This window comes from Gadus macrocephalus, chromosome 4 (genome assembly GCF_031168955.1).
Source record: "Gadus macrocephalus chromosome 4, ASM3116895v1".
Classification (NCBI taxonomy): domain Eukaryota; kingdom Metazoa; phylum Chordata; class Actinopteri; order Gadiformes; family Gadidae; genus Gadus; species Gadus macrocephalus.
Window position 1 is genome coordinate 7,383,728 of NC_082385.1, and position 14,363 is coordinate 7,398,090.

A 14,363-nucleotide genomic window follows, 5' to 3' on the forward strand; every position below is an offset into this window, starting at 1 on the left:
GTTAGATAAACGGTCCCAACAGTAGAACATGGACCGGGGGGGGGGGGGCGGCACAACCACAGAGAGGGTTAATAGATATATTAGAACGAAGGAGGACTCGCCAGACATGTAAGGGCCCTTCGGAGAACGCGGGTGAGTTGAGTCAAACCCGGGTTCAAGGCCCTTTGTTCAGCGGAGACGTTGATTTGAAAACGCTCTCTCTGTACTGTATCAGAGGGCCGGGGGCTGAAGGCAAACTCATCTCAACCTGGACGACTGACTCACACTCATATAACAGAGACTCTACGGACCCCGCGCTCCGCTCAGAACACGCTAGCTTGCCAGAGAGGTTTTTCAAAGCAGTTGAAAATTCATTGAAAGCAGTTTAAAAACAGTAGACTAAAGAATGTCTACTGCATTCTAATGTTTTGTGCATTAGAACACATCCATAACATACTAATTATTCACTTTAAAAACAGTAGATTAAAGAATAGGTAATTCAAAGTGAGTAATTAGTATTTTATGGATGTGTTTTAATGCAAAAAGCTTCTTTAACAGCTGCAAATGTCAACCGCTTCTGGGCTGCTGTATTAAGTATAATGAGCTAAATGAGACTGTTGGATTCATCTTCTGTTATCTATATGTAGTCATGCGTTAATACAGTGATCAAAATAACAAAGGCAGGCTGGCCGAGATACTTCATTTGAAGATTCGGATATTCGTTAGGTTTGTGAAGGAACATCCTATTATCAGAGAGGATAAAAGAAAATAAATAAAAAGTAAATTCATTGCGTTATAGTCGGTAGAACTTTCAGCCTCGTTTAAACATTGAAATAGCTGAATTATTGTTATAAAACCATCAACCACACTGAACCACCAGAATATCTGAATTTTTTAATATTCTTTGTTCAGCATATTCAGCATTAGAGCAGAGCTTGAAAAACTGAAAAAAACATTGAATCGATAACTGATCTCACACGTTTTTCGCATCAATGTTCGTGTTTGAACTTTGTTCAGCACTCAAAGTGATTGGCATTGGCATTGGAAAAGTGGTATTTTGATCAAGCACACTCACACAGACATTCAAAAACCAACTTTAGCGTTTCAATAAAAACTTTTAACTTTTTCTTGAAGTCTCGCCAGACTCTGCGATGCTGCGCTTGTTGTTTCTTTGGGGGTTTCCTTGATGGGGGCTTTCAAGGCGGTCCCGTTGCCCGCACTCCGGCTCACGGTCTGCGGGCTATTTTAAGCTTCAGCATGCGAGCCTGCGCAACACTAGAAACCACTCTAATTACAAATGTGGTCGTCCCCTCTGAATAGCTGCGGCAACCAGGCCCCTTGATCTGGGGAAAGGACATCGAGGGAGATGGGAGGCGGCTGATAGAAGACCAGTGAACGGAACACATGGAGCTGGTTTGAGGCTTTACTATACGGGGCACACTGGGAGTGGGCCGGCTTATCCCTTAACCTCAAGACGGTCATGAAATCACCAGCAGCCAATAGGGAAGGGGCGACCATCGCGTGCAGTTCTGCTCTGAAAAGCAGGCTTTCCCACTCCCTTGCCCACACCACTTGGTCTGCACTACTGTAAAGTGATCTGTCCTGCCTTGTGGTTTTCCCTTTGGATCGCTGCACTCTTTAATAACACATACCGTTTCCTTTTGATGGTCAGGCTCTGGGAAGTTGTTTCCTATGTGTTGCACTTTAAGGTTTAGACTAATAGTGTCAGCATATTGGCTACTCATATTGGTTACGTGTATATCGGCTGATAAATAAGCCAAATGTAACACAATTAGTATAGTAAATCATGGAATGTCATCAGAGGTTTTGGAAACCTGCGAAGTCCAAATGCAAGCTTTACGAGAACATTTATACAGCCAGGATGGTCTCCTTTGTTAAAGGTCCTTTGTTAGGGGCCCTTTAAGGCCAATGACACTAACACAGCACTTTTCTACTGAGTTGACTACACTCGCTGCCCATTTCGACAGCCCGGGATGCCAGATATGAAAGAAATTGGCACACAAACAAAGTGTGCTAAAGCCATGAAAGCCAGTAAAGCATGAAAGCAAACTGGATCAACAGGGATTGTACTAGATCTGATCTTAAAAGCCTTGTCCTCTTTCGACAAAGCTCCTTGACCAGAGACGTGCTTAAACACGGGTAAATCTCGCAGTGGCATTTGAAAGATAGACAGCTTGTAGCCCAGGAGAGTCTCAAATTGGGTGTCGATTTTGGACATTTTCTCCTGAACCGGTAAGCATTTAGCCTCAGCTAATGTTAGATTATATCTATGTTACCGTAAACGTAGCCAGCCATGCATCTTTACGAGCTGGTTTATAATATGAAATCAATAAATTATTAGCAAATGCATACATCAGCTGCTTAACTTAAAATTAAGGCCATGTCGAAGTAGAATAATGGGGCTTGTCTCAAGAAATATGTGTAAAATGTTGCACTCAGCTCAACATGGCAAACACTTGAAACACTTTAATTAGATGTCAGTGTTACAAATAATACCTTTAATGTGTGGCAAACTTGAAAACCAAACTTTCTAGAGAGAAGATTCCATAAGGTTAGTTGATGGAGAGGCAGGACTGAAACAGGAATCTAAGGAGATCACGAACCAAACAGCAAATCAGACGGACTCCGACAGTAATGTTTTAACTATATTCTAGGCAAGAAGTGAATGACAGGTTGGATTAGAAGTGATTATAGGTCTCTTGCTGCTCATATATTACAAAAATCAATATTTCAAGAGAAAAGCTTTCCGCTTGGTCAATGATCTCTCTCTCTCTCTCTCTCTCTCTCTCTCTCTCTCTCTCTCTCTCTCTCTCTCACTCTCTCTCTCTCTCTCTCTGAAGGTAGCATTCAGACCTGATCAATGGGCCTGAGGGCACTTCCCCTAGCAGTAAACCAGTGGGACTCTTTGACAGAACAGCCACTAATACGCCGTTAACCAAATTTGCCGTTCCCATCTACGAAGCAGTAGAAAACGCAAAAACTGTTCAAAAGTGGTTACACAACCACATTAAAGAAAAATGGTATACAACTCTGAATACAAGTGAGTGGGCAGATCACTTCCTGTGTCCAACACAGAGTATCTCTGGTCGTCGTTCCTGCTCAAGGCCACATGTGTGGAGCACAATGAAGACACAACGGCTCTGCCGCGGTTTGCAGGTGTACGTCTCCGGGCTGATTCATTAGAGCCTGAAATGGCAAACTCACCCGAGCGGCAAGAACCATTGATTTTATGTTTGCTACTTGTTTAAATGAAGGCGGCCAGCTTGCTCCCCCACATTACCTCCGTCCCACAAACACTTTCCATCCCTGGCCCTCATCTCCGTCTGATGAAACACTCAATTCCATGCATCTGTGTTAGTTTGAGAGTGTCTGTCTGTCTGTCTGTCTGTCTGTCTGTCTGTCTGTCTGTCTGTCTGTCTGTCTGTCTGTCTGTCTGTCTGTCTGTCTGTCTGTCTGTCTGTCTGTCTGTCTGTCTGTCTGTCTGTCTGTCTGTCTGTCTGTCTGTCTGTCTGTCTGTCTGTCTGTCTGTCTGTCTGTCTGTCTGTCTGTCTGTCTGTCTGTCTGTCTGTCTGTCTGTCTGTCTGTCTGTCTGTCTGTCTGTCTGTCTGTCTTATTATTCAATGTTTTTCTTTTGTTAAAATATTTTGTCAAGTGACATTCCCTCCTAAAAACGCCCAAGTAGATTTTAATGAGATTTTATAATTTCTGTTATTGGAATCTATGTTGGATTTTCTTTAACAAATTATTTGTTCCTGAATTGATAGATAGTATTTCTCTATTGATGAGGAATTGATAGTCCGATCATAGACAATCGAACCAGAGAATCTGTGTCATCACATAGTTCGTTCCGTCCGTCCGTCCGTCCGTCCGTCCGTCCGTCCGTCCGTCCGTCCGTCCGGCCGTCCGTCCGTCCGGCCTGTGTGTTTGCCCCTGCTCTTACCGTAGGGTCAGGATTAGGGTATGGGGGTAAGGAAGGCCTGGGGAGCCTGGGGAGGGAAGGAGCGCAGCCACAACAAGGTCTGTCTATGAGGAGCCCAGAGGGAGGGAACGGGAGGGGTTGGAGGCTGGAGAGGGGGGAGAGGCAGGGTGGTCTGAGAGGGTGGGCCACTGTGCTTGCCACGGATGTAGGGGCAGGGAGCCAGTGGATGACAGGAGGGGGGGGGGGGGGGGAGCAGCTGGAGCCACCGTCTCCTCGTGGCGATGTGTAGGCCCTTACTGACGGGTGGTGTCACATCAAACACCCTCGCCAAGTCGCCCATCGATTCCTAAAGTCGGATTCTTTTTGTCTCATATTATTTAGTTTGCCGTTGTTTCAAAAGGTATGCTCACTTTTGCCCTCGACATGTGCAAAAACATTGTCATCCGTCTTTAACTCAATGTTCGATAACCTTTGTCTCTATTAAGTGAGCTTTGTGCTGACATAATAACATCACGTTTCCCGTTCAGCACCACTCCTGACTGTGCCTGAGAAGGAGGGATCTCTCAAATCGTCCTCCTCAAGGTGATGCCCTGTGCTTCAGAAGGCTTAGGGTGGGATGGTGGTAGGTTGGGGGGGTGATGGTAGGGGGGGGGGGGGGGGGGGGTATAACAGCCCTAGTGGCTGTCTTAGTGGCTATACAAATAGAACGGACTTGACTGGAGATGAAAGAGAAATCCAAATAAGATGCAAGGAGGGGGATGCTGATGTTGTTGTGGCCCGCCCCGGTGGAGATGTGACCAGATGGTGTTCTCATTAAGGAAACGTCAGACCAAAGTTCTGTATTATAATAACGCTGGCTGGCTGGGTGCGGCCATCGCTGACCTGCCAAGTGCTGGAGGGATTTGGACTTCAGCAGTGTTTGCACCCACACAACCCCGCACAGACTCGTAAACGCACATGGGCACACACACACACACACACACACACACACACACACACACACACACACACACACACACACACACACACACACACACACACACACACACACACACACACACACGTATGAATGCAAACCCACACTCACAACAGACATACACTCATACATACTCACTGATGATTGCACACAAACACAAACTCACTCATAAACAGACATGTATGATTGCACACACTCACTCATAGACACGCACACACACGCACACACTCAAGACATACATGCGTGCACACATACATGCAGCATGCATGCATGCGCGCACACTCAAATGAATACACACACAAGATTAGCATCAGATTTGTTTTTTTTAAGTCTGAGAAACAGAAACGGTGAGAGAATCCCGACAAGCAGAAGCCAGGGAGATCAGCACGGAACACAGAAAGCTGAATTATTAGGTGATAAATGAATTTAGGTCAAATGCGGCTCTCCTAATCTCACTATTGCTCATTACCGACGGAACAAGGTTCAAGCACTATCTTTAACCCAGGGGCGGTTATGGGGGGGGGGGGGGGCGCAGCAGGGGCCAGTGCTCCCGTAAAACTGAGCTTGTAGGCCTACCTCCCAGTGGCCCCCCCTCCAAACGTTTTTTGCTTTTTACCTCCGTCCGGACGGTGGGGTCGATAGCTTGCGATGGTGTGGTGTGGCACTGTCGCTCAAGGTGAAACTTGAGATTTATAATCTATCATGCTGACTTTATTGCTGTCGGTGATGTATGATACTGAGCGGTCTGATGCCAGTGAACGAAACCCAAAATGTTGCAATATTGACAATTGCTTTAACCAATGAACATTTCAAATGTATAATATTGACAATTGCTGTAACTGAAGGAGACACTTAATACTATGCTACTGAAATAAATGCTGTGACGGGAAAAAGCCAATAATTGTATGTTGTGCTTTTGAACGCCGTTACTTAGTACTAAACTAAATATTTTGCGTCCCAGGTTCAATGTGCCCCTCCAACAAAACAACCTGCCCCAGTCTGGCCCCCCCCATGAAAATTGGTCCAGAACCGCCCTGCTTTAACCTCATCCGTTTTTAAAGCAGCACCTCAGAGTTACATGATTTGAGCGGTTATCGTTATCCCGGAATATATTTCAGCCGGTTTATCTTCATGTGTTGATGCTGTGTGGGATGGGAATTAGCTATGTATCAGCAACTCTAAAGACCATATTCTGCTCTGCTGGGAGCTAGAGGGCTTTGTAAACTGAAGAAAGGGATGAAGGTTGTGTAGAAGCAAACGTCATGGCCACATTCAGACAATGGAGCAAAGAAATGCTTTAGTGTAATGGGAGAAATTAATACCTTATGAGTAGGCTACCTTATTTTCTTATGTCTGCTTTGAGTAAGGGGTTTGAGAACACCAACACATGGTCCTTTGAAGGATGTTTTATCAAACCTTGTAATGAGATTGTGTGTTTTGAGATTGTGTGCACGCTTCACCACTCATCCGCCAACACTCCATTACTGCACTCAACAGAAGGAGCACATACGCGCATATGCACGCACGCACGCGCGCACACACACACACACACACACACACACACACACACACACACACACACACACACACACACACACACACACACACACACACACACACACACACACACACACACACACACACACACACACACACACACACACACACACACACACACACACACCCCTTGTCAAAAATGTACAAATAGTCCCATGACTAAAATATAATGGCATTCAGAAACACTTAGATTTGCTGCGCAGGACAGTTGATTAAAGACATGACTAGGTCCTATAAAACACTCTTGTCTTGTTATTCTGTTATTTCACTAAATCATTGCAGATGTCAACTAAAAGTGTCCATCTTCATTTGTAATCGATGGAACATCTACCCATACACAAGTCATCAGAGAAAGCAGCGTGGATTTCAAAGTGTTAGATTTTCAACATCTTCCATAACTATTTGATCAACCCTTATACAAATATGTTGAGCTGCGCAACGTTTAGCCAATTGGCATTCAGCTCCACTCTGTCCCTGCTGACAGCAGAAAAGTTTCGATGCTCTGTCTGTCACCACACACGGAGGAATTTAAAACCAGCTGATCACTGGAGTGACAGCCTTCTGATGATCAATAGACATCAGTGATTAAATATCCTATACTTCAATGTCTGACCTTTCAAAGCTCAACTGTCTATCTGCGTTATAATGGTCATTAATAGCCGATTGCTCCATCGATTGAAACATAAACGCTCCGTTCCCAAGCGTTAAAACACATTTCACAACCTCACGTCGCCAAGTGCTGCAGCAAGCAAGGTGTTGAGGATTCAGCGCAAGTCCTGGTCTGAGAGAGATAAGGGGCTCTTTTTTACTCACCACCCCGATGTCCAGCTGTCCCGTCGTCAGGGAAGGCGCCGCTGCAGCCGAATGCAAAACGCAGATCAGAGGCAACAGAATCATGACCGTGGAAATAATCCAGAAGTAACGCGCGCTCCTCCACTTGTGAAACACCGTCAAGATCATCCTTCGCCACTACCACCGGCTCTCTACCTCCACCAGGCTGGAGCACCGACCCCGTATCCACCGGATGAATGTACAGTCCAAGGTCCTCGCATTTGCAGAATTAACCTGGTACAATTCTTATTTACTGCGGTGCGTAAATTCACAAAGCACGAACAGACATTACGCACGAGAGTTGCAAAGACGATAATATCCCGTTTGGTTTCTCCAACCCAAAAAACGGCACTTTTCACAACAAAAAAACAAACGAAAACGACTGAATCTCCTAAAAACGATTCATATTCCGTACACCCTCCATCGATGCAAAGGCATTTCCTGTGAACTTCATCACCAAAGATACTATGAGGCAAAAAGGCACGGGGAGATGAGCTCTCTGTTCCCTTTTGGCGAGTTGTCCTGCTGTTGGGTCCGACTACTACTGCCAAGCCAATCCAGCTCCGCGCGCGCTTTGTAGCGCGGAACGGAGACCGGGCGTCGACGCGCGCCTCGCTCCGTGAGGGGTACAGATCAGCGGGAAGTCTGGCCCAATCTGGCAACGCTGGTAGGAAGATGGGTTTGGTTGGGAGCTGGAGGGGCGGGGGGAGGGAGGGGGGCAGGCGCCTCTCCTAGCTCGCATGGACCGACGATTGAACTCATCAATAAGAAGGCTTAGATTTAGTGACATTTAAGGCATATTGATAAAGACATGCAATGGACTTGAAATGGGCTTACAGTGCACAGTATGAAAGATAAGTGTTCATTGAGGGTCCTAGCCTGGTAAATAAAGCATCCCTGAGACGGAGGGAACCCAAGAACATTGGGTTATTATGGTGACTTTATGGCGTGATAAAATGGGCATTAAAAACCCAGTAAAGCCTGAAGGACTAACCACTAACTTCAATAATTTGTCATTTGTCCGATGCATTTATTCATTGCGTCACAGTAAACTATGTTTTTTAAACCACAAGCATTTTATATACAATTTCCTGCTTAGTCATTGCAAGGGAAATATTTATTCTAAGTCTAAGCAAATCAAAGTGCATATAAACGTAAAAATGCTTCTTGAAGTCCTGTATTCCATTTCCTAAAGGAGCTACAGAACACCAATACCAAAGATGAACTGGTATGAGGCATCTCAGTCTGTTATAAGTGAGGCTACGTGACCAGTATATATATTGATCAGTCATCCTGATGTCCTTAGATCAGTCATACATAGGTCCTTTGATGGGACCTATGTAATGTGGAAAAAACATGCTGCATTCCAAGAGCCATTTCAGACCCTCCTCACCTCGAGCTCCCCGGGTTAATCACACCTCAGTCACCTGTCCACGGACACACTGTTGATGTAGCACATGGGGCAGCCAAGATCGTTTTGGGCAAGCAATGTCACACTGCTTGAGTTGAATAAAGTTGATCAAACAAAAGCTCTTTCAATTGTTACCCGTAAGTCAACAGATGCCGAGTTCATGCAAGATGTACACGGTTAATAAACACACCGAGACTTGGAAAGAGAATTCATCATGTCCTTAATGAACGATAAAGAAAGCAAGATACTATCAACTGTGAAGAGGAAAGCTAATCAGCCATTTTTAGAAAACATTCTCCAAAACTCACGAATGTCTCGTGGTGCGGTGTCCCCGTTAAAGCTGCGCTATGAATAGAGGAGGCGTGGAGTGGTTATGCCTCTGGATTTACCACCTCGCCCTGGAGAACATGGACCTGTCTCTAGAGCCGCTTTGTGGCCTCACCGGCTGTTGTTATGCTTCCCCCTTTGAGTCATGGCTAACTGTAACGGTGGGAGTTCAGGCTCCCATGGCGACAAGAATTTGGCTCCGGGAGGGCTGAATGCGGACACATAGCCGGCCTCCCTGGTGGGCTTTTCCACTCCCTGTCAACAGCTCTCCGTGTAAATATGTCCCGAGGGGGCGGGGGGGTTCAAGTGTTCACAACCGGGGGGCTAAAATTACAGGTGTCGACACTTAGACACGTTAAACTCCTGTCTGATAAATCAGTTTAAACCCTGGGATTAGCCGCATGCCTCTGTTCACTTTGCTTTTAGCAAGGGTTTGTTGGGCTGTTGAGAAGGCTTTGTGTGTAATGGAGATCAATTAACGGTTTGCCAATCAGCCTTCTGATTGGACAAACAAGATTCAATATGTTCTGGCAAAATTGAATGTATTGACGCAGATCACTGGGTTCATCTTCATTCCTATTGCATTGAACTTGCATTGTCTTCTGGTTAAAGGACCCCTAGGTGTCTAGTTGATCAGACATTGCAAGCTTATTTTGAAAAACGTTAGTTTTGTGATATCAAAAGTTTGAGTGTCAACCCGGATGTGTCGAAGTTGTTCTAATGAGAAGATGGGCCACTTTGCTGAATACGTGAAGCAAACACCAGGGGCGCCATCTAGCGAAGACAGTGTGAGGTGGAATCATGTCCTAATGGTATTGATTTAGAACATCCATCCAATTACCTCGATGTGACTCGTAATGGCTCATCAACATAACAGCTGGCGGTATAACAGGCGCCCTTTGATATGAGATGACGGCAATCCGGGTTCAACCCTAGTTTAGGATGTACGTCTAAACACAAGGAAATGATTAGCGTGGGTGTTTGTATATGGGCTGTTGTGCGTGTGTGTACCTTTATGTAAAGTAAAGAGACACTGAGGCTGTCAGGGAAACTTTTTTAGATTCTCATCACCCACGTCTTATCTCAAAACACACACACCGCCTCAATGCAAAGCAACACATTATTCCTTGGAATGTACTTTAGAACGGAAAATGTCCCTACGTGATGGTTCACTTGAGGCATAGTGTGCACACAGACACACAGCCTTCTAAGCGCGCAGTTTAACAAAGCCCGCGCAATGCATGGGAAACTTTCCCCAGGCTGCTTTGACGGACAGTCCGTTATAAGCTAAATTCATTGCTCGCTAATGACTCACAGATCTCCATGATGATGATGACACACTGCAAATGTGACCGGACTGCAAAAACGTATTTATGGACAGGTGAGTGACAGATTTATTGCACAAGGCAGGCGGGGAAGAAAATAGATGAATCAATCAATAAATAAGAGTTAAACTGTGCTGCCACACAGGCCTGCTGAACCTATAAAGTAATGATGTAATGTAATGATGTTTCATACGCAACTCTAGCACAAACATAGCACTTATTTTCCAGCTGTTGAGTGTGTCACACAATGTTGGACTCAGTGTGTGAGTTTTGTCTGTTGAACACTTTGTGTGAGTGTATGTGTAGATGAATGCATGCGTGTGTCTGTGTGTCTCCCTGCATGTGCGTGCCTGCGTGTACCTGCGTGCGTGCGCAACATTATTGCCAAGTATGGAAAATAGGGACATTCAGGGAGCTAGCTGACATCCAATTAAGTATGCATATATTAGCAGGAGCTAGAAACTACAGTAGATCAGTCTAATGGCTGAGCATTAGGCGTTAACATTGTTTAGTCCTTGTTACTATGCTAGCCGGCTATAGGTCATCGTCAAAGAAAACATACCAACAATTTGGCTCACCGCAGTGATAATCTGAAGTGATAACCGCAGTGATGACTCTTTCAGAGTCTTTCTTCTCTATAGCTCGTAGCCTTTGTTATTTCCCCTAATTTCCTTGTATTTTTTTCAAAGGCCGCCTCATTTTTTCTCAAAGATCTTAAAGACGGATAGCCAAACAGGCAGACAGATAGACAAGTAGACAGACAGATAGACCGATCGACAGATAGACAGGTCAGACAGGTCGTTAGAACGCCACATTGTGTGAGAGAGCGAGAAAGAGGGAATCATAAAGAGGGCATGACTGTGCGAGAGTGTGTGTGTGTGTTTAGCAGTATGTATTTGTTTTTGTGTGTGTGAGACAGAGGGGTCACAAGGGGTGTGACTGTGTGTGTGTGTGTGTGTGTGTGTGTGTGTGTGTGTGTGTGTGTGTGTGTGTGTGTGAGAGAGAGTGATGCCTGTTTGTGTGCTTCGATTCAAGCCTGCGAGTCTTAAATACTTGGTTTTTCTCATTCATTTTCTTCATCATCCTCTTCATCTCTTGCCTTTGGATAAGCAGTCTGGTTTAACCAAACACCCTTGCTGTCGGGCATTAAATATAATATCCATCATTGCCCTCATAGCACTACAATAACCAACCCTATTTGTTTTCCTATTTCTCGCCCCAAACTTCCGAACTCTGACAGTTACAATCTTCTGAATCCAACCGAAAAGTTTTTTTTTACCATTTACCTACCATTTCAAATATTAGAGACTTGCTTTTGTTCATACAATTTTGTTGATGCACAAAATAAACTTTTGCCATCATGGGTTTCGTCTTCATGGTACGACGGAGCCAGGAAATCAGCCCGGAGACGAGCTTCCCTTCTCGGTGGAGAGGCCACACGCAGGGGGAGGTGCTGAGGCTGTGAGACAGAACCTCTGGTGTGGTCTCCACTGGCCACACCTGCCGCTGTAGGCGACGGAACAAACCCGAGACCCGGAGGAGAGCGGACGCAGGAGGGCTTCAACATGACACCGCGGACATATAAGGTATATATGCACGCGTTATTCTGCACCGATCCACACTGAAGCAAGGGGGGCACGTGATTGGTGGGAATGTAAAGGTGGGAGTGATTGGACAGTGTGGGAATGTTTTGAAACTTGAGCCGCAGACGGAATTGTGTGGGGGGCTGTCGGCCTCCCGATTTAACTTTTTCTATATCCACAGACACTCTCACCCTGTTGAAGTGTCATCACCGTTTCACAACATGGAAGGGGGTGAATGTCATGTTTATATAATATATAAATGCCATACCTTTCTTAATATAAGACAAAGGGAAAAAAAAGCAGCCTGCAAGATAACATTTATGTTAATAACAGGGTTTGCTTTCCTGCTGTGCAAAGCAAAGAATTACTCTACATAATTACGATAATGTAATATTTTGTGTTTCTGTATTGGTGAATATTAAAAGAGTGGCTGAGGGTCCATTTTTCCCTTGCAATTCCGTAAACGATTCTGAAGTGTGGTAATTTATGTTATTCTATTATATAAATACAATGTTTCAGCCAGAAGAGTAGAACTGGCAAACCCATTATTCTTTCAGTACAATGCTTGCACTTGGATCACACCAGAATAAGCTAAAATGTCTGTTTCCTAAGTGTTTTAAAAACAGAAAAAACAGGCAGACTTAAGTTATTCTCCGAGCTTCATCAGTATTCGGTATGCATGATGCATATTCAGCCTGTCATGTATGACGGGTTCACTAACGCATTGGGTTAATGCATTGGTTCCAATCTTAAAGGGAACCTTCTCGTAGGGCTGTTTTTCTGATACAAGAGCCCTGCAGTACTTCCTTCGCCTGTTGTGAATAAAAATCAGGGTCAGCAACAGCCACTCAGCGGCCCAGAAGAGCCTGGACCAACGAGAACGTCATCAGTCTGGCATTTGCGTTCTACAAATAGGACAGATGACGTCAATGGCCAAAGTTTTCTTATTGTTGTTATTCATCCACAGAAACACACCAGTGGCGTAGCCAGGAATTGTTATCATTTGGGGTTGATCGTTTCAGAAACAGTAGCGTGTTGTGACCCTAAATTTCAGTGGGGCAGAAACTACTGGCGCATGACCACTCCCACAATTTGTTTTTGTAATATGTATCTATACATATATGTATAATATTCTAATAGATATATATACATGTGCTTCACATCACTCACACCCGTGGTCCATATATCCCCTTGTCCTGTGCAAACAATACGAAAAAGTAGACATGGGAAACAAAACACAGCGTTTCTCTTAGAGCAACCCCATTTTTTCTTTTCATACCATGTTCGGGAGAAAGGTATGTTGTAAGTTTTCCCCCTATCCTTCGTTTGTTGGATAATGTTTATGTCCGGTCTGTCTGGGCCAAGTTTTTAGATTTCTAAATTCTCTTCAACAAAAATATCCGGAAAGGCTACAGAAACTATAGAGAGTTAATGTGAAATCCATGTTATTAAAAATAGACTTGAAGCCATGGTTTACTGAGGAACTATTTTTTTGGGAGCATGCTTTTTTTCAAGTAGTTCGCTGCCCAACCTGCCCATATGGACGGAACGAGCCTGTTCAGAATCATAAAGAGTATACATAGAAATGTTAGATATCAAACTACTATTTTATTCCCTCGTCTCCTTGTCTCCTCTCCACTCTTCCTATGCGCCCCTCTCCTCTCCTTGTCTCCTCTCCACTCTTCCTATAAGCCCCTCCCCTGTCATTGTCTGCATTCCTCTTCTTCTCTCCTCTCCACTCTTCCTATACGGCCCTCTCCTTTCCTTGTCTCCACTCCTCTCCTTGTCTCCGCTCCACTCTTTCTATACAACCCTCTCCTCTCCTTGTATTCTCTCCTCATCTGCACCATGTTCCTTGTCTCCCCTCCTAAGCAATTACAATCCATATTGTCACTCCGCTCCAAAAGAAGCACAGACTATAGGGCCCAGGTCTACAAAGGAAAACCGCACCTGAGCATTTTCAAAGGAGATTTAGCCATTAGCCAAAGTAATTTAAACAGATTATTATGCAAGCGTCATAAATCGTGTCATTACGATATAGGTCTGATACGTTTTGCATTAGGCTACACCTTGTCAATGAAACCCAATCTATGGCAATATTGCTGAAATAGAAATGAATAAGATATGTAAGGATTTATTAAGTATATCTAAAAGGAATCTCACAAGTAATCGGTAAATTGGCAATTTGCCTGTCATACCAAGGCGAGACGTTTGTCGTCCAAATCTTCATTGTGCGTCTAGTAGGGAAGTTCGCCGGGCAAGCATTTGCTTTCTGTTAGCCGCTTCCACTGTCTTTAAGAGTCACATTAGCCTAGCTTCATTTCCTGTGAGGAGCCTGCACTTTAAATTACCTTCCAAAGATTTCCAATGGGTTCTGAATAGTTGCTTTTTCAAACAGGTGGCCGTTACAACACAACAAGATTGTAGTTTGTCC

At 44.6% G+C, this 14,363-nt stretch overlaps 1 protein-coding gene across 1 annotated transcript in view; it reads right to left on the reverse strand.

Annotated features, from left to right (window-relative positions):
- The window catches only part of LOC132455810 (matrix metalloproteinase-17-like), a 41,984-nt gene extending 34,060 nt beyond the window's left edge, over nt 1–7,924 (reverse strand). The window contains exon 1 of the mRNA XM_060049787.1: nt 7,266–7,924. Coding sequence (XP_059905770.1) covers nt 7,266–7,412 — 147 coding nt within the window. The 5' untranslated portion in view covers nt 7,413–7,924. The remainder of the gene's footprint in view (nt 1–7,265) is intronic.
- Between the last annotated feature and the right edge of the window lie 6,439 nt (nt 7,925–14,363).